Source organism: Pseudophryne corroboree, chromosome 3, assembly GCF_028390025.1.
Source record: "Pseudophryne corroboree isolate aPseCor3 chromosome 3, aPseCor3.hap2, whole genome shotgun sequence".
Classification (NCBI taxonomy): Eukaryota; Metazoa; Chordata; class Amphibia; order Anura; family Myobatrachidae; genus Pseudophryne; species Pseudophryne corroboree.
Window position 1 is genome coordinate 42,989,827 of NC_086446.1, and position 24,101 is coordinate 43,013,927.

General features: G+C 47.7%; 1 protein-coding gene across 1 annotated transcript in view; it reads right to left on the minus strand.

The window, feature by feature from the left end:
• Nucleotides 1-1,129: 1,129 nt before the first annotated feature.
• LOC135057134 (uncharacterized) overlaps nt 1,130-24,101 on the minus strand; it is a 231,732-nt gene continuing 208,760 nt past the window's right edge. The window contains 2 exon segments of the mRNA XM_063963030.1: nt 1,130-1,495; nt 1,497-2,973. Coding sequence (XP_063819100.1) covers nt 1,309-1,495; nt 1,497-2,973 — 1,664 coding nt within the window. The 3' untranslated portion in view covers nt 1,130-1,308.

Consider the following 24,101-nt stretch of genomic DNA (forward strand, 5'->3'; position numbering starts at 1 on the left):
AGTGGCTTCAGGTGTTGTGTACTCTTAAGTATTCTACTCCCTGTATCAGATATCAACAAGTCTTTTTTATTCTTCATAGGTCTTATAAAACCCCAGTCTCCCTATTTAATGCGGTGCTGCGGCCTAATGATATCTGACCGTGGTGTGGTGCCTCTGGAGCTAACTTCTGGCACTTATTATGGTTATGCCCAACAGTATATGCTTTCTGGGAAGCAATTTGGTCAGATATACTACTTACTGAACACACATTACCCCCCCCTTCTCTCCTAAACTGTGTATGTTCGCCCTGGATTTGGATGAAACTTACTGTCCGGCACTTTATAAATATATTCTTTGCCTGACTACCTTAGCAAAGGTGATTATAGCACTTAACTGGTTTGCTGCATCTCCTCCTAACCTATACAACTGGCGGTCTCTGGTAAATGAAGCATCTGGACATGACAGGTTTACACATAGATCTAGAGGGACTCTGCCCCATTATCTCAATAAATGGGAAAGATGGAACACCTCCCGTCTAGCTAAGGCTATGGCGGCTCCAGCTCAACTCTCTGATTGATTGTACTATCAAGCGAGATTAATGACCGCAAATCCCTTGTGTATTGATATAAACATAGCACTTTTTATTGGTATATATTTGACATTGTGACACGGCTTGTATATGTTTATTCTCTGTACTGTTTATTTTTTTCTCATTTTCCCTTTGTATGTTATTTCGGTTTTCTCTGAAAAAAATTAATAAAAAACTTACACAAGTTAAAAAAAAACTGTCACAGGATCAGACACAAAATGTCTGAAATGCAGCCTCAGCTGAGACCTCCGCGCCACCCGCGGCGGGGACACCAGAATACTTGAGGTCGAGGCTGCATGCACGCTAAGTGGATTCCTTGCTCTACAAACAGGCTCCGGGGGCTCCAGGCAGCAGGAAAGGGGGGGACTCGAGGGGACTGCAGGTAGACAGGAGTAGAAGGGTTTAGAGGCACTGGAATTGATGTGAAAATGGGAGACCGGCCACCAATTTGCTGCATGCCCCCCCTTTCCATGGAGACGCATGCTTTGGGCAGTGGGGGAGGCTAAACCAGAGCCATCTCTCTGTGGAACCGTACGAGCCCACCAGTCCATCTGGAATATGCTAGAGGTGACAGATGGGCAGTCCGGCCCTGTCAACAGGAATAAAGAAATACTGTACGTTTCATCTGAGTGATCATTTTCAGTCTTATATTAATGACACGCATTCCAATTATCTGCAGACGGTTAATTTGAGTGTCACTGTGTGACTGGAGTGTTGCTGCAAACCTGTTGTGTATAAGCTCATAGTAATGCTTTACTGCTGTGTGATTTCTGATGTTTAACAACATATGATTTGCTTGTAAACCATTTCCCACACTCAGAGCATGGAAATGGTTTCTCACCTGTGTGACTTCTCTGATGTCTAACAAGTTGTGATTTGCGTGCAAAACATTTCCCACACTCACAGCATGGAAATGGTTTCTCACCTGTGACTTCTCTGATGTTTAACGAGACCAGATGTCTGTGCAAAACATTTCCCACACTCAGAACATGGAAATGGTCTCTCACCTGTGTGACTTCTCTGATGTAAAACAAGACCAGATATCTGGGCAAAACATTTCCCACACTCAGAACATGGAAATGGCCTCTCACCTGTGTGACTTCTCTGATGTCTAACAAGTTGTGATTTGCGTGCAAAACATTTCCCACACTCACAGCATGGAAATGGTTTCTCACCCGTGTGACTTCTCTGATGTTTAACAAGATCTGATTTGTGTGAAAACAATTTATCACACTCAGAGCATGGAAATGGTTTCTCACCTGTGTGATTTCTCTGATGTGTAACAAGTAGTGATTTGAGTACAAAACATTTCCCACACTCAGAGCATGGAAATGTTTTTTCACCTGTGTGACTTCTTTGATGTATAACAAGATCTGATTTCCGTAAAAACAATCTTCCACACTCAGAGCATGGAAATGGTCTCTCACCTGTGTGACTTCTCCGATGTGTAACAAGAACTGATTTGTGTGCAAAACATTTCCCACACTCAGAACATGGAAATGGCCTCTCACCTGTGTGACTTCTCTGATGTCTAACAAGTTGTGATTTGCGTGCAAAATATTTGCCACACTCTGAGCATGGAAATGGTTTCTCACCCGTGTGACTTCTCTGATGTTTAACAAGAACTGATTTGTGTGCAAAACATTTCCCACACTCAGAACATGGAAATGGCCTCTCACCTGTGTGACTTCTCTGATGTCTAACAAGTTGTGATTTGCGTGCAAAATATTTGCCACACTCTGAGCATGGAAATGGTTTCTCACCTGTGTGATTTCTCTGATGTGTAACAAGTAGTGATTTGAGTACAAAACATTTCCCACACTCAGAGCATGGAAATGTTTTTTCACCTGTGTGACTTCTTTGATGTATAACAAGATCTGATTTCCGTAAAAACAATCTTCCACACTCAGAGCATGGAAATGGTCTCTCCCCTGTGTGAATTCTCTGATGTGTAACAAGAACTGCTTTTTGTGCAAAACATTTTCCACACTCAGAACATGGAAATGGTCTCTCACCTGTGTGAATTCTCTGATGTGTAACAAGACCAGATGTCTGTGCAAAACATTTCCCGCACTCAGAACATGGAAATGGTCTCTCACCTGTGTGACTTCTCTGATGGTTAACAAGCTGTGATTTGAATGTAAAACATTTCCCACACTCAGAACAGGGAAATATTTTACCACGTGTATGAGCTACACGATGTGTAACAAAATCTGAGGTATTAGAAGAACACTCATCGCGATTAGAGGGAACAGATGAAGTATCAGCACTGTGAGGTACTGGATGTATAGTTAGAGTTATGGGGATGTCTCCTGGAGAATCCTGTGTGGTGTTATCTTCTATTTTACTATCTGCAGACAAGATGAGATCTCCCTCCAAGGAATTCCTGCTTGTGCCTCCATCTGCTGGAAATAATATAACGATTACTATGCACAGTAATATATACAGTGCACACATATTACTCCGCTCTACAGAGAATATCTAGTCATTCACATCAGTCCCTGCACCAGTGGAGCTAACAATCTATATTCCTTAGCACATGAACACACATGTACACACTAGGGTTCATATGTGTCAGAAGTGAATTAACCTACCAGTATTAGTTTTGCAGAGTTGAAGGAAACATACAAACAGAACCTTGGTTGGGAACTGAACTCATGACTAATACTGCGAGACAGCACTGCTCACCACTACATCACCGTGTCACTATTATGAATGTTTAGCTGTTAAACTTCAGGTTTATAAACTATGACCACATTATTACAATTCTAAATGTACCAACAACAAATGAAGAACCTCAGAGAACAGAGAAAAAGGAGTGTTATGCTAGACATACCACTGTTAACACTTTCTGCGAGGTACACTGGGATCTACAGGTAATACATCGTGGTGTAGAGTTAATCTTGATCAAAGGCACCAACAGCCTAAAGCTTTAGGTTGTCCCAGGATGCATTGGGGCCTCCTCTATAACCCCGCCTCCAGGCAATGTGAGCTCAGTTTCATAAACAAGTCCAATGTAGGAGCAGGTAAGAGAGAAGGCAGATGTTAGTCACATAGAACCAAATTCTCACGACAGGAGAAGGTACCAGCGGCTAATGCCATACAAACCCACAGAAGCTAGTTGTGCCAGGGTGGGCAGGAACCCAATGTAACTCGCAGAAAGAGATTTAACTATGGTAAGTCTACCATAACTCTCCTTTTCTGCAGCAAGGTACACTGTGTTCCACAGGGAATACATCGGGGATGTCCTAAAGCAGTTCATCAAGGGAGGGGACGTGCCTTAGCAGGTATGAGTACCTGGCGTCCAAAGGAAGCATCCTCGGAGGCGGAAGTATCAAAGACATAGAACCTAATGAATGTGTTCACTGAGGACCATGTAGCCGCCTTGCACAACTGTTTTGCGAATGCGCCACAGCAGGCCGCCAAAGAAGGTCCTACAGACTGAGTATAATGGGATTTAATAGCAGCAGGAGCTGGGAGTTCAGCCTGCGCATAAGCTTGTGCAATCACCATTCTAATGCATCTGGCTAAGGTTTGCTTATTCGCAGGCCAGCCAAGTTTGTGGAAACCAAACAGTACAAAAAGGGTATCTGACCTCCAAATAGAGGCAGTTCTCTCCACATATATATGGAGAGCCCTTACTACATCCAAAGACCGCTCCTTGGGGGACAACTCAGAAGAGATAAAGGCCGGAACCACAATCTCTTAGTTAAGGTGAAAAGATGACACCACTTTAAGTAAGTAACCTGGGCGAGTTCTCAGAACTGCCCGGTCACGATGGAATATTAAAAAGGGTGGACAAAAGGACAAAGCGCCTAAGTCCGACACCCTTCTATCAGAGGCAATAGCCAGCAGAAACAGGACCTTGGCTGTGAACCATTTAAGGTCCACTGACTCAAGAGGTTCAAATGGAGACTCTTTCAGGGCATTCAGAACAACAGACAGATCCCATGGAGGGACTTCGGGAAACTGAATTTGTAACACACCCTGAGTGAATATATAAACATCAGGTATAGATGCACTTTTTCTCTGAAACCACACCAACAAGGCAGATATGTGAACCTTGAAGGAGGCCAGACAAAGGCCTAAGTCCAGGCCTTGTTGAAGGAAACCCAGGATTCTGGATGTTTTGGATCTACACGCATCATAGTTCTTATCAGCACACCAGGTGAAGAATTCCAGACCCTGTAATAGATCCGAGCAGACATCGGCTTACGGGCTTTCAACATAGTTTGGATGGCGCTACGTTGCTGCCCAGGGAGGGGTTGCTCCACATCTGTTATTTATGTACATATCAAACGATCCGTGAATGTTGATACTCTGTCTACGGGTATGGCTAAGTGGACAAATGATTTTCCATCTTTACCTTTCAAATCTATACTTGATGCCTTTGTACGGCTTAACAAACTTTTGACTTCAACATCTTATGCAGAAATGACGTATCAGATCTTACATAGATCTTATATTACACCTAAGTTGCGCTGTCTCATGGGTATATCATCGACTTCTGCCTGTTTTAAGTGTCAAGCTCCTGATGCAGATCTCTATCATTGTTTATGGAGCTGCCATGAGGTGGCCAAGTTTTGGTCGCTTGTACAGAATTATATTCAAAACACCCTGGGTATATCTTTCGCCCTTTCTCCTGAATGGGCCCTTTGGGATATATATCCGACTTCTAGTGGGAGGCCGCCCATGGGACACCGCAACTTAATAGCAAAAATTGCTGCCGCAGGGAGGAAGACCATCCTCTCACAGTGGATATCCTCAGACACTTTGACCCTTACGTTATTACTGCCTAGAATCACTCATTTATTCAATATGGATTGGTTGGAAATGTCCATTAATAAAGAGGTGAGGGCAGACAAATTTTTTAAAACCTGGTTGCCTTATATAAAAACTTTGCCTCGGGCCCAAAGAGATATAATGTGGAAAGGTGTATTACTTACCTCCTGGTACAACTTGGAGATGCTCTCCTCGAACTGTCCTCCGTTTTGAGCTCTCATTGACACTGCTTAAAATTGATTGTGCTGTTGCCTTTTGATTTGATATGTGTTTTTATGCGATGTGCGGGACGTGTGACCACCTCAATATTCATTTTTATCTGTTTACCTGACATATTTCATGTTTGCTTTAATTCATTTGCTGTTGCAGATCTACTTATTACTTATGCATATATTTTTTGTATGTTGTGCATTTCTTCAATAAAATGTTTAAAAAACAAAAAAAAGTTTGGATGACCGTCTCAGAGAATCCTTTGGCCCTCAGGAGTGATGCTTCAAGAGCAACACTGTCAAAGCAAGTCTGGGTAAAGACAAGGGCCCTGTACGAGCAGGTATGGTTGTTGAGGAAGTAGAAGAGGACACTCTGTCGATAGACCCTGCAGGTCTGAGTCGCTCTGGTGCTGTCTGGGCCACAACAGAGCGACTAGAAGTAGTTTTCCTACTTCTTGCTTGAACTTCCGCAGGACCCTGGGCAGGTGCGAAACTGGAGGGAACACATAAGGGAGCCAAAAGTTCCATGTAATACCTAGTGCATCAACAAACGCTGCTTGAGGATCCCTGGTACTTGATCCGAAGACCGGAACTTTGTGATTGTGTCGAGATGCCATCAGGTCTACATCTGGTAGGCCCCACGTGTCCACTAGGAGTTGAAAGACTTCCGGATAAAGACTCCACTCTCCGGCGTGTAAGTCTTGACGACTGAAGAAGTCCGCTTCCCAGTTTAGGACACCCAGAATGAACACAACCGATACTACTAGTAGATGGCATTCAGTCTACTGGAAGGATTTTTGACAATTCGAACATTGCCATGTGGCTTTGAGTGCCGCCTTGATGGTTGATGTATGCCACTGTGGTGGCGTTGTCTGATTGTACTTGAACAGGCTTGTTCTGTACGAAAGGCTGGGGCTAGAGTTAATGCATTGAACACCGCCCGCACCTCTAGAATGTTTATTGGGAGGAGAGACTTCTCCTTGGTCCAATGACCCTGGAAAGAGTGATGCTCCAACACCGCACCCCATCCCCGCAGACTGGCATCCATTGTCAGCAGGACCCAGTCAGGGATCCAAAAGGGATGGCACCTGCTCAATTGCTGGTCCTGTAGCCACCAGGTCAGCGAATTACAAACTTCCGGAGTCAAAGTAATCATGTGAGATCTGATCAGATAGGCCGTCCCACTTGGAAAGAATTAACCTCGGAAGAGGGCGGGAATGAAATGGAGCATACTCTACCATGTCGAATTGCAACACCATCAGACCAAGTACTTGCATCACCGAGTGTATCAACACTCTGGGGCGACAAAGGAAGTATCTTATCCTGTCTTGAAGCTTCAGGACTTTCTCCAGAGACAGAAACAGACATTGACTTTGTGTGTCCAGGAGTGCCCCCAGGTGCTCCATGCTCTAAGCTGGGACCAGCGAGGATTTCTTACAATTGATGAGCCACACGTGGGGTTGTAGGAAGCTTATTTTCAGTTGTAGATGACGGAGGAGGACATTGTGGGAGTTTGCCAGGATCAGCAAGTCGTCCAGATACAGCAGGACCCTGACTAGCAACAGAGATGTGCCATTATTATGGCCATAACTTTGGTGAAGATCCGAAGAGCCATAGCTAGTCCAAATGGCAGAGCCTGGAACTGATAGTTTAGGTTGACAATAGCAAACCGCAGATACTGCTGATGTGACTTGGCAATAGGTATATGCAGGTACGCATCCTGTATATCCAGGGATACCATATAGTCACCGGGTTCTATTGCCAGCACAATTGAGTGCAGCGTCTCTATACGGAACTTGGACACTCTCACAAACTTGTGTAGTGATTTGAGGTTGAGGATAGGCCGGAGTGACCCATTGGGTTTCGGGACTAGAAACAGGGTCAAGTAGTAACCACTGCCCCTTTGGGGTACAGCAGGCTTGTCCAAAGTGCGGCCCTCCAGCTGTTGAGAAACTACACATCCCAGCATGCCCTGACACAGCTTTAGCATTTTCTGACAGCAAAACTCTGTTGGGGTATGCTGAGAAATGTAGTCAATACAGCTGGAGGGCCGCAATTTGGACATGCCTGGGACAGAGGTACCGGCACTACCACTCCTGTATCAAGGAGGTAACTCGCAACCTGCTGCAGAGATTGCGCCTTTAGGGGATCCGAAGGGATGACCGTGCTGCAAAAATGGCGAGGCGGACATCTCTTGAAAGAGACTGTGTACCCATGAGAGACAACTTCTCGCACCCATGTGTCTGAAGTGGTTTTTAACCAGACCTGGGAGAACTGCAGAAGTCAGCCTCCCACCCTGGGGCCCCCCAAGGGGAGACCCGTCCCGTCATGCTTGTCTTGTTTAGAAGCAGGCTGACGGGCTGTCCAGGACTGCTTTGTCTTGGGCTTAGTGGTTTTGGGAGCACGAGATTGTCTCGGGTATGGCTGACCTTTTACTTTCCCTTGAGGTCGAAAGGATCGAAAAGTGCTACCTTTTGCCTTCTGTGCAGAAGGATTACTATTTGGGAGTAGGGCAGTCTTAGCAGCCGCCAGTTCAGACACAATTTTATTTAGGTCTTCCCCAAACAAGATGTCTCCCTTAAAAGGGAGTACCTCCAAGGTCTTTTTGGAGTCCAGGTCCACCTTCCATGACCTCAACCACAGAATACGGCGAGCCAGGACAGACGTAGTCGATGCTTTGGCCGCCAACACACCCGCCTCAGAGGACTCTTTGGTTGTGAATTGATCTAGGACTTTACAGTGTCAGAAAGAGATGAGCGCCTCTATTTCCTCCTATTTCCTTTCCAGTCTATGTACAGCACCTGTGAGGGAGCAAATAGATTTCAGGCATCCCTTCACACGCTCATCTGTCGGTTCTTTCAGTGAAGTGACAGTGGTGACAGGCAGAGTGGATGACACCACTAGGCGGGTGACGTGAGAATTCACCGGTGGTGAATTTTCCCACTTGTTACATAACTCTGCAGGAAGAGGGTAGCGAGCTAAGGCCCGCTTAGAGAGAGGGAATTTCTTCCTTGGATTAGACCAGGCAGATAAAACACGTGCAGAGAGAGTTAGATTTGGGTGGGTTATTTTGTTTCTGTACAGGGTAAATACTGGCCGATTTATTTTTACACCGCAATTTAGATTGTAGATTGAACACACCCCACCAAAATCTAACTCTCTCTGCACATGTTATATATGCACCCCCCACCCCTGCAGTGCACATGGTTTTCTCCAACTGCTTACAAAATTCCTGCTGAGATCAACTCAGAATTACCCCCCCACTCTACACCATGATGTATTCCCTGTAGAACTCAGTGTACCTCGCAGAAAGAGTGTTAACAATGGTAAGTCTAGCATAACTCTCCTTTTTCTCTGTTCTCTCAGAGTCTTCATTTGTTGTTGGTACATTTAGAATTGTAATAATGTGGTTATAGTTTATAAGCTGAAGTTTAACAGCTAAACATTATTCATAATAGTGACACGGTGATGTAGTGGTGAGCAGTGCTGTCTCGCAGCATTAGTCATGAGTTCAGTTCCCAACAAAGGTTCTGTGTGGAGTTTGAATATTTCCTTCAACTCTGCAAAACTGTGGAACACAGTGTACCCTGCTGCAGAAAATAGGATTTTAATTACCTACCTTAGTACCATGGGGTATAGACGGGTCCACTAGGAGCCTTGGGCACTGTAAGAAATCAATAGTGTGCGCTGGCTCCTCCCTCTATACCCCTCCTACCAGACTCAGTCTAGAAACTGTGCCTGAGGAGACGGACATATTTTGAGAGGATTTAAAAGATCAGTGGTGAGATTCGAACAAGCACACACAAACAAGAGGAAAGCCAAACTAACCAAACTTGAACAGGAACAGCAACAGCTGAAACAACAACACTTAACCAAGTAACAGTGCACGAAAACACGAAGCACTGGGCCGGCGCCCAGTATCCTCTACGGACTACGAGAAAAGGATTTACAGGTAGGTAATTAAAATCCTATTTTCTCTCTTACGTCCTAGAGGATACTGGGGTCCCCAATAGTACCATGGGGGATGTACCAAAGCTCCCAAACCGGGTGGGAGATTGCTGAGGTTCCTGCAGAACTGATTGACCAAACTGAAGGTCCTCAGCGGCCAAAGTATCGAACTTGAAGAACTTAGAACCCACCGACTGAGTAGAGTGGGCCTGTACAGATTTTGGAACCGGCAAACCTGCCGTAGAATAAGCATGCTGGATAGTAAGCCTGATCCAGCGAGCAATGGACTGTTTCGAAGCAGGACACCCAATTTTATTGGGATCATAGAGAACAAACAGCGAGTCGGATTTTCTGTGACGAGCGGTCCGCTTCACCTAGATCTTCAAAGCCCTAACCACATTCAAGGACTTTGAAGTAGTAGAAGTGTCGGCAACCACCGGAACCACAATAGGTTGGTTGATATGAAACGCAGACACCAGCTTTGGAAGAAATTGCTGACGAATTCCGAGTTCAACTCTATCTCCATGAAAAATCAAATAGGGGCTCTTGTAAGACAACGCCCCCAGCTCCGACACACATCTTGCTGAAGCCAAGGCCAACAGTGTGACGGTCTTCCACGTAAGAAACTTTACGTTAACATCCTGTAAAGGTTCAAACCATTCCGATGGTAGGAATTGCAACACCACGTTGAGACCCCAAGGTGCCGTAGGAGGCACAATGGGCGGTTGGATGTGCAGAACACTTTTCAAAAATGTCTGAACCTCCGGGAGAGAAGTCAATTGTTTCTGGAAGAAAATGGACAAGGCCGAAATCTGGACTTTTGAAGGAGCCCAAACATAGGCCTACATCCACACCTGACTGCAGAAAAAGGATAAAATGTCCCAGATGAAATTCCACCACAGGAAATTTCCTGTTCTCACACAAAGAGACGTATTTTTTCCAAATACGGTGATAATGTTTAGACGTAACCCCATTTCTGGCTTGGATCAAGGTTGGATAACCCTGTCCGGGATCCCTTTTCCGGGCTAGAATTTGACGCTCAACTTCCATGCCGTCAGACATAGCTGTGGTAAGTCTTGATAGACAAACAGCCCCTGTTGTAGAAGATCCTTGTGAAGAGGAAGAGGCCACGGGATCTCTAGGAGCATCTCCAGGAGATCCGCGTACCAGGCCCTTCTTGGCCAATCCGGAGCAATGAAAATTGCTTGAACCTTTTCCCTTTTTATTCTGAAAATTCTTGGGATCAATGGAAGTGATGGAAACACGTACACTATCTGGTAGACCCATGGAGTCACCAGAGAGTCCACCGCCACTGCTTGTGGGCCTCTCGACCTGGAACAATACCGCTTGAGCTTCTTGTTGAGACGAGAGGCCATCATGTCGATTTGTGGAATTCCCCACCGACGTGTCAAGCACTCGAACACCTCCAGGTGAAGGCCTCACTCTCCTGGGTGTAGGTCATGTCTGCTGAGGAAGTCTGCTTCCCAGTTGTTTACTCCCAAAATTAAGATTGCCGACAACGCCACAGCGTGTCTTTCTGCCAGAGAATCCTTGATAACTCTGACATTGCTGCTCTGCTCTTCGTTCCGCCTTGTCGGAATATGTGATGCTTGTAGAAGGGCTTTGCATATGGTCCTTAGCTCCAAATGTTGATCGGAAGAATGGTTTCCTGACTCAACCATTTTCCTTTGAACTGTTCCCCAACCTCTGAGGCTTGCGTCTGTGGTTAGCAGAATCCAATTTTGAATCCCGAACCTTTGGCCCTTGGTCAGGTGAGAAGTCTGAAGCCACCACAAAAGAGAAATCCTGGCTTTTGACGACAGACGTATCCTCTGTTGCATGTGAAGATGAGATCCGGACCATTTGTCCAATAGATCCAGCTAGAAGGGCCATGCGTGAAACCTTCCGTACTGCAGTGCCTCATAAGATTCTACCATCTTCCCCAGAAGGCGAATGCATAGATTCACTGATATCTGGGTCGGCTTTAGAACATCCCGCATCATCGACTGGATTACTAATGCCTTTTCCAATGGAAGGAATACCTTCTGTGCCTCCGTATCCAGTATCATCCCCAGGAACGGAAGACTCCGTGTTGGTTCCAGGTGAGATATTGTCAGGTTCAGAAACCACCCGTGATCCTGGAGTAGTCATGTTGAGAGGGTAATGTTGTTATACCTAAATTCTGTTCTATACAGATCTTAACGTATTCAGACGCAATGCGAAGAAAACCACAGTATTGTACACAGACTCATATGCAATAGGCACTTAAACTTAACTATTCATACTGATAAAAGTAGATTGAAATTTAGTGCTGTATAGCGCGTACTCAGAGTGGGATACAGGGAGACTCACCTCACTTCCAAGATCGATCAATACGTTAGCGAACGCGGAGTGGAACCAGATGCTACTAGCGTACATTGCCGCTTCGGGACTTTAAGTGAACACAGACACACTGTGCACACACTCTGGTCAAACAGACGCATGTACCGTGACCGGGTCTCCTCGCGGTAGCGTATTAGTGAACACAGACGCATTGGCCTATGCTGCGATCGGGGCCCCATCGTGGTAGCGTCTGAGACGGAAGTGAGGCAACAGTTCATGGCGGGAGACCGACGGAAGTTGGTCATGAACTAGGGGGAGGGGCGACCAGGAGAGCGTATGCTCCCCACTGCTGACATCAACCCTAGGGATCGCAGCCTCATACTATTCCTGGTGCCTTATGATCCCTAAGGCCTAGCGCTGGAGCACCCATGGTGGCGGCGCGCCAGCTACTGTTTGGTAGTCTCCTCCCAAAACAGTGCGGCTGTGTCTATATTCCCCTTCTAAGTGGAACCGATGCCTGACCTTCTCCCCGTGCTCCGACCACAGCCTGGTAACGTCTGCTGGACCTGCTAGTGTATCTGACACAGATACCCGCCGAGACAGCACTGTACACGTGGGTAAGCGTTGTTGCGACCCGGCGAAGAGTTGTTGGAGCGACTCTTTCCAATATGCACATAAGACGCTGTTAAGAAACATCACTCAAAACATAGTAAGACTATAAAAAATAAAATAAGAAAGCTTAGGGTTGCCTAGAACAGCAGCCCTGTGACCATGGTCCGGCTCCTGCCGCTTCAAACAAAAAACTGACTTGCCTGTGCCAGTGGGCGGGGATATATGGACGGTCCGTTGCATCTGGGAGGGCTGAAAGCTTGTGATCATTTGGTGCCAATCCGCTATCGCTCTATCATATCCCATTGTTATCCTGTGGATAACCTGTGGACACTGCTGGAGAAACATCATCTCAGCCATTACCTTGGTGAACACCCTCATGCTGTGGAGAGGCCAAATGGCAGGGCCTGGAACTGGCAGTGACAGTCCTGTAATGCAAACCTTTGATAAAGAAGAATTTTTTGTTCTGGGGATGCGCTACACCACTAGCAAAAAAAATAAGATTTTACTCACCGGTAAATCTATTTCTCGTAGTCCGTAGTGGATGCTGGGAACTCCGAAAGGACCATGGGGAATAGCGGCTCCGCAGGAGACTGGGCACAACTAAAGAAAGCTTTAGGTCACCTGGTGTGCACTGGCTCCTCCCACTATGACCCTCCTCCAAGCCTCAGTTAGGATACTGTGCCCGGAAGAGCTGACACAATAAGGAAGGATTTTGAATCCCGGGTAAGACTCATACCAGCCACACCAATCACATCGTATAACTCGTGATATTATACCCAGTTAACAGTATGAAAACACTGAGCCTCTCAACAGATGGCTCAACAATAACCCTTTTGTTAACAATAACTATGTACAAGTATTGCAGACAATCCGCACTTGGGATGGGCGCCCAGCATCCACTACAGACTACGAGAAATAGATTTACCAGTGAGTAAAATCTTATTTTCTCTAACGTCCTAGTGGATGCTGGGAACTCCGAAAGGACCATGGGGATTATACCAAAGCTCCCAAACGGGCGGGAGACTGCGGATGACTCTGCAGCACCGAATGAGAGAACTCAAGGTCCTCCTCAGCCAGGGTATCAAATTTGTAGAATTTTGCAAACGTGTTTGCCCCTGACCAAGTAGCAGCTCGGCAAAGTTGTAAAGCCGAGACCCCTCGGGCAGCCGCCCAAGATGAGCCCACCTTCCTTGTGGAATGGGCTTTCACTGATTTTGGATGCGGCAGTCCAGCCGCAGAATGCGCCAGCTGAATTGTGCTACAAATCCAGCGAGCAATAGTCTGCTTAGAAGCAGGAGCACCGAGTTTGTTGGGTGCATACAGGATAAATAGCGAATCAGTTTTCCTGACTCCTGGAAACATACATTTTCAAGGCCCTGACTACGTCCAGTAACTTGGAATCCTCCAAGTCCCTAGTAGCCGCAGGCACTACAATAGGTTGGTTCAAGTGAAAGGCTGATACCACCTTAGGGAGAAACTGGGGACGAGTCCTCAATTCTGCCCTATCCATATGGAAAATCAAATAAGGGATTTTACATGACAAAGCCACCAATTCTGATACACGCCTGGCCGAAGCCAAGGCCAATAACATGAGCACTTTCCACGTGAGATATTTTAGATCCACGGTTTTTAGTGGCTCAAACCAATGTGATTTTAGGAAACTCAACACCACGTTGAGATCCCAAGGTGCCACTGGAGGCACAAAAGGGGGCTGAATATGCAGCACTCCTTTTACAAATGTTTGAACTTCAGGTAGTGAAGCTAGTTCTTTCTGGAAGAAAATCGACAGAGCCGAGATCCGTACTTTAATGGAGCCTAATTTTAGGCCCATAGTCACTCCTGCTTGTAGGAAGTGCAGAAATCGACCCAGTTGAAATTCCTCTGTTGGGGCCTTTCTGGCCTCACACCAAACAACATATTTCCGCCATATGCGGTGATAATGTTTTGCAGTTACATCTTTCCTGGCTTTAATCAGCGTAGGAATGACTTCCTCCGGAATGCCCTTTTCCTTTAGGATCCGGCGTTCAACCGCCATGCCGTCAAACGCAGCCGCGGTAAGTCTTGGAACAGACAGGGCCCCTGCTGCAGCAGGTCCTGTCTGAGCGGTAGAGGCCATGGGTCCTCTGAGATCATCTCTTGAAGTTCCGGGTACCACGCCCGTCTTGGCCAATCCGGAACCACGAGTATTGTTCTTACTCCTCGTTTTCTTATTATTCTCAGTACCTTGGGTATGAGAGGAAGAGGAGGGAACACATAAACCGAATGGTACACCCACGGTGTCACTAGAGCGTCCACAACTATCGCCTGAGGATCCCTTGACCTGGCGCAATATCTCTCTAGTTTTTTGTTTAGGCGGGACGCCATCATGTCCACCTGTGGCCGTTCCCAACGATTTACAATCAATGTGAAGACTTCTGGGTGAAGTCCCCACTCTCCCGGGTGGAGGTCGTGCCTACTGAGAAAGTCTGCTTCCCAGTTGTCCACTCCCGGAATGAACACTGCTGACAGTGCTAGTACGTGATTTTCCGCCCATCGGAGAATACTTGTGGCTTCTGCCATTGCCATCCTGCTTCTTGTGCCGCCCTGTCGGTTTACATGGGCGACTGCCGTGATGTTGTCTGACTGGATCAGTACCGGATGGTGTAGAAGCAGGGGTTTTGCCTGAATTAGCGCATTGTAGATGTCCCTTAGTTCCAGAATATTTATGTGTAGGGAAGTCTCCTGACTCGACCATAGTCCTTGGAAGTTTCTTCCCTGTGTGACTGCCCCCAGCCTCGAAGACTGACATCCGTGGTCACCAGGACCCAGTCCTGTATGCCGAATCTGCGGCCCTCTAGAAGATGAGCACTCTGCAGCCACCACAGTAGAGACACCCTGGTTCTTGGAGACAGGGTTATTAGGCGATGCATCTGAAGATGCGATCCGGACCATTGGTCCAACAGGTCCCACTGAAAGATTCTGGCATGGAACCTGCCGAAAGAAATTGCTTCGTAAGAAGCCACCATCTTTCCCAGGACTCGCGTGCAGTGATGCACCGACACCTGTTTTGGTTTCAGGAGGTCTCTGACTAGAGATGACAGCTCCTTGGCTTTCTCCTCCGGGAGAAACACTTTCTTCTGGACTGTGTCCAGAATCATACCCAGGAACAGTAGACGTGTCGTCGGAACCAGCTGTGACTTTGGAATATTCAGAATCCAACCGTGCTGGTGTAGCACCTCCTGAGATAGTGCTACTCCAACCAACAACTGCTCACTGGATCTCGCCTTTATTAGGAGATCGTCCAAGTACGGGATAATTAAAACTCCCTTTTTTCGAAGGAGTATCATCATTTCCGCCATTACCTTGGTAAACACCCTCGGTGCCGTGGAGAGTCCAAATGGCAGCGTCTGGAATTGGTAATGGCAATCCTGTACCACAAATCTGAGGTACTCCTGGTGAGGATGGTAAATGGGGACATGCAGGTAAGCATCCTTGATGTCCAGGGATACCATGTAATCCCCCTCGTACAGGCTTGCAATAACCGCCCTGAGCGATTCCATCTTGAACTTGAATTTTTTTATGTATGTGTTCAAGTATTTCAAATTTAAAATGGGTCTCACCGAACCGTCCGGTTTTTGGTACCACAAACAGTGTGGAGTAGTAACCCCGTCCTTGTTGAAGTAGGGGCACCTTGATTATCACCTGCTGGGAATACAGCTTGTGAATTGCCGCTAGCACAGCCTCCCTGTCTGAGGGAGTGATCGGCAAGGCAGATTTTAGGAACCGGTGGGGTGGAGACGCCTCGAATTCCAGCTTGTACCCCTGAGATACTATTTGAAGGATCCAGGGATCCACCTGTGAGCGAGCCCACTGATCGATGAAATTTTTGAGACGGCCCCCCACCGTACCTGGCTCCGCCTGTGGAGCCCCACCGTCATGCGGCGGACTTGGAAGAAGCGGGAGAAGACTTTTGCTCCTGGGAACCTGCTGTTTGTTGCAGCCTTTTTCCCCTACCTCTGCCTCTGGACAGAAAAGACCCGCCTTTCCCCCGCCTCTTTTTCTGGGTCCGAAAGGACTGTACCTGATAAAACGGCACCTTCTTAGGCTGTGAGGGAACATGGGGTAAAAATGCTGACTTCCCAGCTGTTGCTGTGGAAACTAGGTCCGAGAGACCATCCCCGAATAACTCCTCACCCTTATACGGCAAGACTTCCATGTGCCTTTTGGAATCTGCATCCCCTGTCCACTGCTGAGTCCATAAGCCTCTCCTAGCAGAAATGGACAATGCACTTATTTTAGATGCCAGCCGGCAGATCTCCCTCTGTGCATCTCTCATGTATAAGACTGAGTCTTTTATATGCTCTATAGTTAGCAATATAGTGTCCCTGTCAAGGGTGTCAATATTTTCTGACAGGGAATCTGACCACGCAGCGGCAGCACTGCACATCCATGCTGACGCAATAGCTGGTCTCAGTATAATGCCTGAGTGTGTATACACAGACTTCAGGATCGCCTCCTGCTTTCTATCTGCAGGCTCCTTGAGGGCGGCCGTATCCAGAGACGGTAGTGCCACCTTTTTAGACAAACGTGTGAGCGCTTTATCCACCCTAGGAGGTGTTTCCCAATGTGCCCTATCCTCTGGCGGGAAAGGGAACGCCATTAGTAACTTTTTAGAGATTACCAATCTTTTATCGGGGAACGCCCACGCTTCTTCACACACTTCATTTAATTCTTCTGATGGGGGAAAAAATAAGATTTTACTTACCGATAAATCTATTTCTCGTAGTCCGTAGTGGATGCTGGGACTCCGTAAGGACCATGGGGAATAGCGGCTCCGCAGGAGACAGGGCACAAGAATAAAAGCTTTAGGATCAGGTGGTGTGCACTGGCTCCTCCCCCTATGACCCTCCTCCAAGCCTCAGTTAGGATACTGTGCCCGGACGAGCGTACATAATAAGGAAGGATATTGAATCCCGGGTAAGACTCATACCAGCCACACCAATCACACCGTACAACTCGTGATCTGAACCCAGTTAACAGTATGATAAAACGAAAAAGGAGCCTCTGAAAAGATGGCTCACAACAATAATAACCCGAATTTTTGTAACAATAACTATATACAAGTATTGCAGACAATCCGCACTTGGGATGGGCGCCCAGCATCCACTACGGACTACGAGAAATAGATTTATCGGTAAGTAAAATCTTATTTTCTCTGACGTCCTAGTGGATGCTGGGACTCCGTAAGGACCATGGGGATTATACCAAAGCTCCCAAACGGGCGGGAGAGTGCGGATGACTCTGCAGCACCAAATGAGAGAACTCCAGGTCCTCCTCAGCCAGGGTATCAAATGTGTAGAATTTAGCAAACGTGTTTGCCCCTGACCAAGTAGCTGCTCGGCAAAGTTGTAAAGCCGAGACCCCTCGGGCAGCCGCCCAAGATGAACCCACCTTCCTTGTGGAATGGGTTTTTACCGATTTTGGCTGTGGCAGGCCTGCCACAGAATGTGCAAGCTGAATTGTACTACAAATCCAACGAGCAATCGTCTGCTTAGAAGCAGGAGCACCCAGTTTGTTGGGTGCATACAGGATAAACAGCGAGTCAGATTTTCTGACTCCAGCCGTCCTGGAAACATATTTTCAGGGCCCTGACCACGTCAAGCAACTTGGAGTCCTCCAAGTCCTTAGTAGCCGCAGGTACCACAATAGGTTGGTTCATGTGAAATGCAGAAACCACCTTAGGTAGAAATTGAGGACGAGTCCTCAATTCTGCCCTGTCAGAATGAAATATTAAGTAAGGGCTTTTATATGATAAAGCCGCCAATTCTGACACACGCCTGGCTGAAGCCAGGGCTAACAGCATCGTCACCTTCCATGTGAGATATTTTAAGTCCACAGTGGTGAGTGGTTCAAACCAATGTGACTTTAGGAAACTCAACACAACATTGAGATCCCAAGGTGCCACTGGAGGCACAAAAGGAGGCTGTGTATGCAGTACCCCTTTTACAAATGTCTGAACTTCAGGTACTGAAGCCAGTTCTTTTTGGAAGAAAATCGACAGGGCCGAAATTTTAGGCCCATAGACAGTCCTGTTTGCAGGAAATGGAGGAAACGACCCAGTTGAAATTCCTCTGTAGGGGCCTTCCTGGCCTCACACCACGGAACATATTTTCGCCAAATGCGGTGATAATGTTTTGCGGTTACGTCCTTCCTGGCCTTGACCAGGGTAGGGATGACTTCATCTGGAATGCCTTTTTCCTTCAGGATCCGGCGTTCAACCGCCATGCCGTCAAACGCAGCCGCGGTAAGTCTTGGAACAGACAAGGCCCCTGCTGGAGCAGGTCCTTTCTTAGAGGTAGAGGCCACGGTTCGTCCGTGAGCATCTCCTGAAGTTCCGGATACCAAGTCCTTCTTGGCCAATCCGGAACCACGAGTATAGTTCTTACTCCTCTCCTTCTTATGATTCTCAGTACTTTTGGTATGAGAGGCAGAGGAGGGAACACATACACTGACTGGTACACCCACGGTGTTACCAGAGCGTCCACCGCTATTGCCTGAGGGTCCCTTGACCTGGCGCAATACCTGTCTAGTTTTTTGTTTAGACGGGACGCCATCATGTCCACCTTTGGTTTTTCCCAACGGTTTACAATCAGGTGGAAGACTTCTGGGTGAAGTCCCCACTCTCCCGGGTGAAGGTCGTGTCTGCTGAGGAAGTCTGCTTCCCAGTTGTCCACTCCCGGAATGAAAACTGCTGACAGTGCTATCACATGATTTTCCGCCCAGCGAAGAATCCTTGCAGCTTCTGCCATTGCCCTCCTGTTTCTCGTGCCGCCCTGTCTGTTTACGTGGGCGACTGACGTGATGTTGTCCGATTGGATCAACACCGCCTGACCCTGAAGCAGGGGTTTCGCTTGACTTAGGGCATTGTAAATGGCCCTTAGTTCCAGAATGTTTATATGAAGAGATGTTTCCATGCTTGACCACAAGCCCTGGAAATTTCTTCCCTGTGTGACTGCTCCCCAGCCTCTCAGGCTTGCATCCGTGGTCACCAGGATCCAATCCTGAATGCCAAATCTGCGGCCCTCTAGTAGATGAGCACTCTGCAGCCACCACAGAAGAGACACCCTTGTCCTTGGCGACAGGGTTATCCGCTGATGCATCTGAAGATGCGATCCGGACCATTTGTCCAGTAGATCCCACTGAAACGTTCTTGCATGGAATCTTCCGAATGGAATCGCTTCGTAAGAAGCCACCATTTTTCCCAGGACCCTCGTGCACTGATGCACTGACACCTGGCCTGGTTTTAGGAGGTTCCTGACTAGCTCGGATAACTCCCTGGCCTTCTCCTCCGGGAGAAACACCTTCTTCTGGACTGTGTCCAGAATCATTCCTAGGAACAGAAGACGTGTCGTTGGAATCAGCTGCGATTTTGGAATATTTAGGATCCACCCGTGCTGACGTAACACTACCTGAGATAGTGCTACTCCGACTTCTAACTGTTCCCTGGACCTTGCCCTTATCAGGAGATCGTCCAAGTAAGGGATAATTAAGATGCCCTTTCTTCGAAGAAGAATCATCATTTCGGCCATTACCTTGGTAAAGACCCGAGGTGCCGTGGACAACCCAAACGGCAGCGTCTGAAACTGATAATGACAGTTTTGTACTACAAACCTGAGATACCCTTGGTGAGAAGGGTAGATTGGGACGTGGAGATAAGCATCTTTGATGTCCAGAGACACCATATAGTCCCCTTCTTCCAGGTTCGCAATCACCGCTCTGAGTGACTCTATCTTGAATTTGAACCTTTTTATGTAAGTGTTCAAGGATTTCAGATTTAAAATTGGTCTCACCGAGCCGTCCGGCTTCGGTACCACAAACAGCGTGGAATAATACCCCTTTCCCTGTTGTAGGAGGGGTACCTTGATTATCACCTGCTGGGAATACAGCTTGTGAATGGCTTCCAAAACTGCCTCCCTGTCGGAGGGAGACTTTGGTAGAGCAGACTTCAGGAACCGGCGAGGTGGAAACGCCTCGAATTCCAGTTTGTACCCCTGCGATACTACCTGTAGAATCCAGGGGTCCACTTGCGAGTGAGCCCACTGCGCGTTGAAATTCTTGAGACGGGCCCCCACCATGTCTGAGTCTGCTTGTAAAGCCCCAGCGTCATGCTGAAGACTTGGCAGAAGCAGGGGAGGGCTTCTGCTCCTGGGAAGCGGCTGCATGGTGCAGTCTTTTTCCCCTTCCTCTGCCCCGGGGCAGAAAAGAGTGGCCTTTTGCTCGCTTGTATTTATGGGAACGAAAGGACTGGGTTTGAAAAGACGGTGTCTTTTTCTGCTGATGTGAAGTGACCTGGGGTAAAAAGGTGGACTTTCCAGCCGTTGCCGTGGCCACCAGGTCCGATAGACCAGCCCCAAATAACTCCTCCCCTTTATACGGCAATACTTCCATATGTCGTTTGGAATCCGCATCCCCTGACCACTGTCGCGTCCATAACGTTCTTCTGGCAGAAATGGACATAGCACTTACTCTTGATGCCAGGGTGCAAATATCCCTCTGTGCATCACGCATATATAGTAATGCATCCTTCAAATGCTCTATAGTTAACAATATATTGTCCCTATCCAGGGTATCAATATTTTCAGTCAGGGAATCCGACCACGCGACTCCAGCACTGCACATCCAGGCTGAAGCGATTGCTGGTCGCAGTATAACACCAGTATGTGTGTATATACTTTTTAGGATATTTTCCAGCCTTCTATCAGCTGGCTCCTTGAGGCGGCCGTATCTGGAGACGGTAACGCTACTTGTTTAGATAAACGTGTGAGCGCCTTATCTACCCTAGGGGGTGTTTCCCAACGTGTCCTAACCTCTGATGGGAAAGGATATAGTGCCAATAATTTATTAGAAATTAGCAGTTTTTTGTCGGGGGAAACCCACGCTTTATCACACACCTCATTCAATTCATCTGACTCAGGAAAAACTATTGGTAGTTTTTTCATACCCCACATAATACCCTTCTTAGTGGTACTTGTAGTGTCAGAAATGTTCAATGCCTCCTTCATTGCCGTGATCATGTAACGTGTGGCCCTACTGGACATTACGTTTGACTCATCACCGTCGACACTAGACTCAGTATCTGTGTCTGGGTCTGTGTCGACCCACTGAGGTAACGGGCGTTTTAGGGCCCCTGACGGTGTCTGAGACGCCTGGACAGGCACTAATTGATTTGCCGGCTGTCTCATGTCGTCAACAGTTTTTTGCAAAGTGCTGACATTATCACTTAATTGTTTAAATACGATCATCCAGTCAGGTGTCGACTCCCTAGGGGGTGACATCACTAACGCAGGCAATTGCTCCGCCTCCACATCATTTTCCTCCTCATACATGTCGACACACACGTACCGACACACAGCACACACCGGGAATGCTCTGATAGAGGACAGGACCCCACGAGCCCTTTGGAGAGACAGAGGGAGAGTCTGCCAGCACACACCCAGCGCTATATATATATATATATACAGGGATAACCTTATATAAGTGTTATTCCCTTATAGCTGCTGTTTATATTGTTATTTGCTGCCAATAGTGCCCCCCCTTCTCTTTTTTACCCTGATTCTGTAGCAGGTCTGCAGGGGAGAGTCAGGGACCCGTCCTTCCAGCGGAGCTGTGAGGGAAAATGGCGCTTGTGTGCTGAGGAGATAGGCTCCGCCCCTTCACGACGTCCTTATCTCCCGCTCTTTTGTGTAAAAATGGCAGGGGTTAAAATACATCCATATAGCCCATGAGCTATATGTGATGTATTCTTTTGCCACCTAAGGTATTATCTCTTATATTGCGTCTCAGGGCGCTCCCCCCCCAGCGCCCTGCACCCTCAGTGACCGGAGTGTGAAGTGTGCTGAGAGCAATGGCGCACAGGTGCGGTGCTGTGCGCTACCTTAGTCTAAAGACAGGATCGTCTTCTGCCGCCGATTTCACCGGACCTCTTCGTCTCTTCTGGCTCTGTAAGGGGGACGGCGGCGCGGCTCCGGTGACCCATCCAGGCTGTACCTGTGATCGTCCCTCTGGAGCTAATGTCCAGTAGCCTAAGAAGCCCAATCCACTCTGCACGCAGGTGAGTTCGCTTCTTCTCCCCTTAGTCCCACAATGCAGTGAGCCTGTTGCCAGCAGGACTCACTGAAAATAAAAAACCCAAATTAAACTTTTATTCTAAGCAGCTCAGGAGAGCCACCTAGCCTGCACCCTTCTCGTTCGGGCACAAAAATCTAACTGAGGCTTGGAGGAGGGTCATAGGGGGAGGAGCCAGTGCACACCACCTGATCCTAAAGCTTTTATTCTTGTGCCCTGTCTCCTGCGGAGCCGCTATTCCCCATGGTCCTTACGGAGTCCCAGCATCCACTAGGACGTCAGAGAAACTACGGGTAGTTTTTTCTCCCCAAACATAATACCCTTTTTTGTGGTACCTGGGTTTATATCAGAAATGTGTAACACCTCTTTCATCGCCTCAATCATACAACGAATGGCCTTAGTGGACATTAGATTAGACTCGTCGTCGACACTGGTATCAGTATCCATGTCGACCTCTGCGTCTGCCATCTGAGGTAGCGGGCGTTTTAGAGCCCCTGATGGCCTTTGAGACGCCTGGGCAGGCACGAGCTGAGAAGCCGGCTGTCCCGCATTTGGCATGTCGTCAAATTTTTTATGTAAGGAGTCGACACTTGCACGTAATTCCTTTCATAAAACCATCCACTCAGGTGTCTGCCCCGCAGGGGGTGACATCACTTCTATAGGCATCTGCTCCGCCTCCACATAATTTTCCTCGTCAAACATGTCGACGCAGCCGTACCGACACACTGCACACACACCGGGAATGCTCTTACAGAGGACAGGACCCCACAAAAGCCCTTTGGGGAGACAGAGTGAGAGTATGCCAGCACACACCAGAGCGCTATATAATGCAGAGACTAACTGAATTATGTCCCCTATAGCTGCTATTATAATTAGTGCGCCTAAATTTAGTGCCCCCCCTCTCTTTTTTACCCTTTTCTGTAGTGCAGACTACAGGGGAGAGCCAGGGAGCTTCCTTCCAGCAGAGCTGTGAGGGAGAAATGGCGCCAGTGTGCTGAGGGAGATAGCTCCGCCCCTTTTTTCGGCTGACTTTTCTCCCGCTTTTTTATGGATTCTGGCAGGGGTAATTATCACATATATAGCCTCTGGGGCTATATATTGTGATATATTTGCCAGCCAAGGTGTTTTTATTGCTGCTCAGGGCGCCCCCCCCCCAGCGCCCTGCACCCTCAGTGACCGGAGTGTGAAGTGTGTATGAGTAGCAATGGCGCACAGCTGCAGTGCTGTGTGCTACCTTGGTGAAGACTGATGTCTTCTGCCGCCGATTTTCCGGACCTATACAAGACGGAATATACAAGAACAAGAGGGCGTGTCGACGGTACCAGGGGATGATATATAAAGAGGAGAACGGGGCTCATTATGGACTGTGTCTGAGGAAGCCGCTGATGTCGATGGAATAAGCCGGAGAAACGCGTTACACTTTCAAAGGAGCCCATTCATAATCACCACGGTGACAGCCACGGACCCCAAAGAAATCGGAACCAGCAGTAACACTTGAATCCCGGCAGAACGCAAATACGGCAACCTAACAGAGGTAATAAAAGTCTGGAGGGATC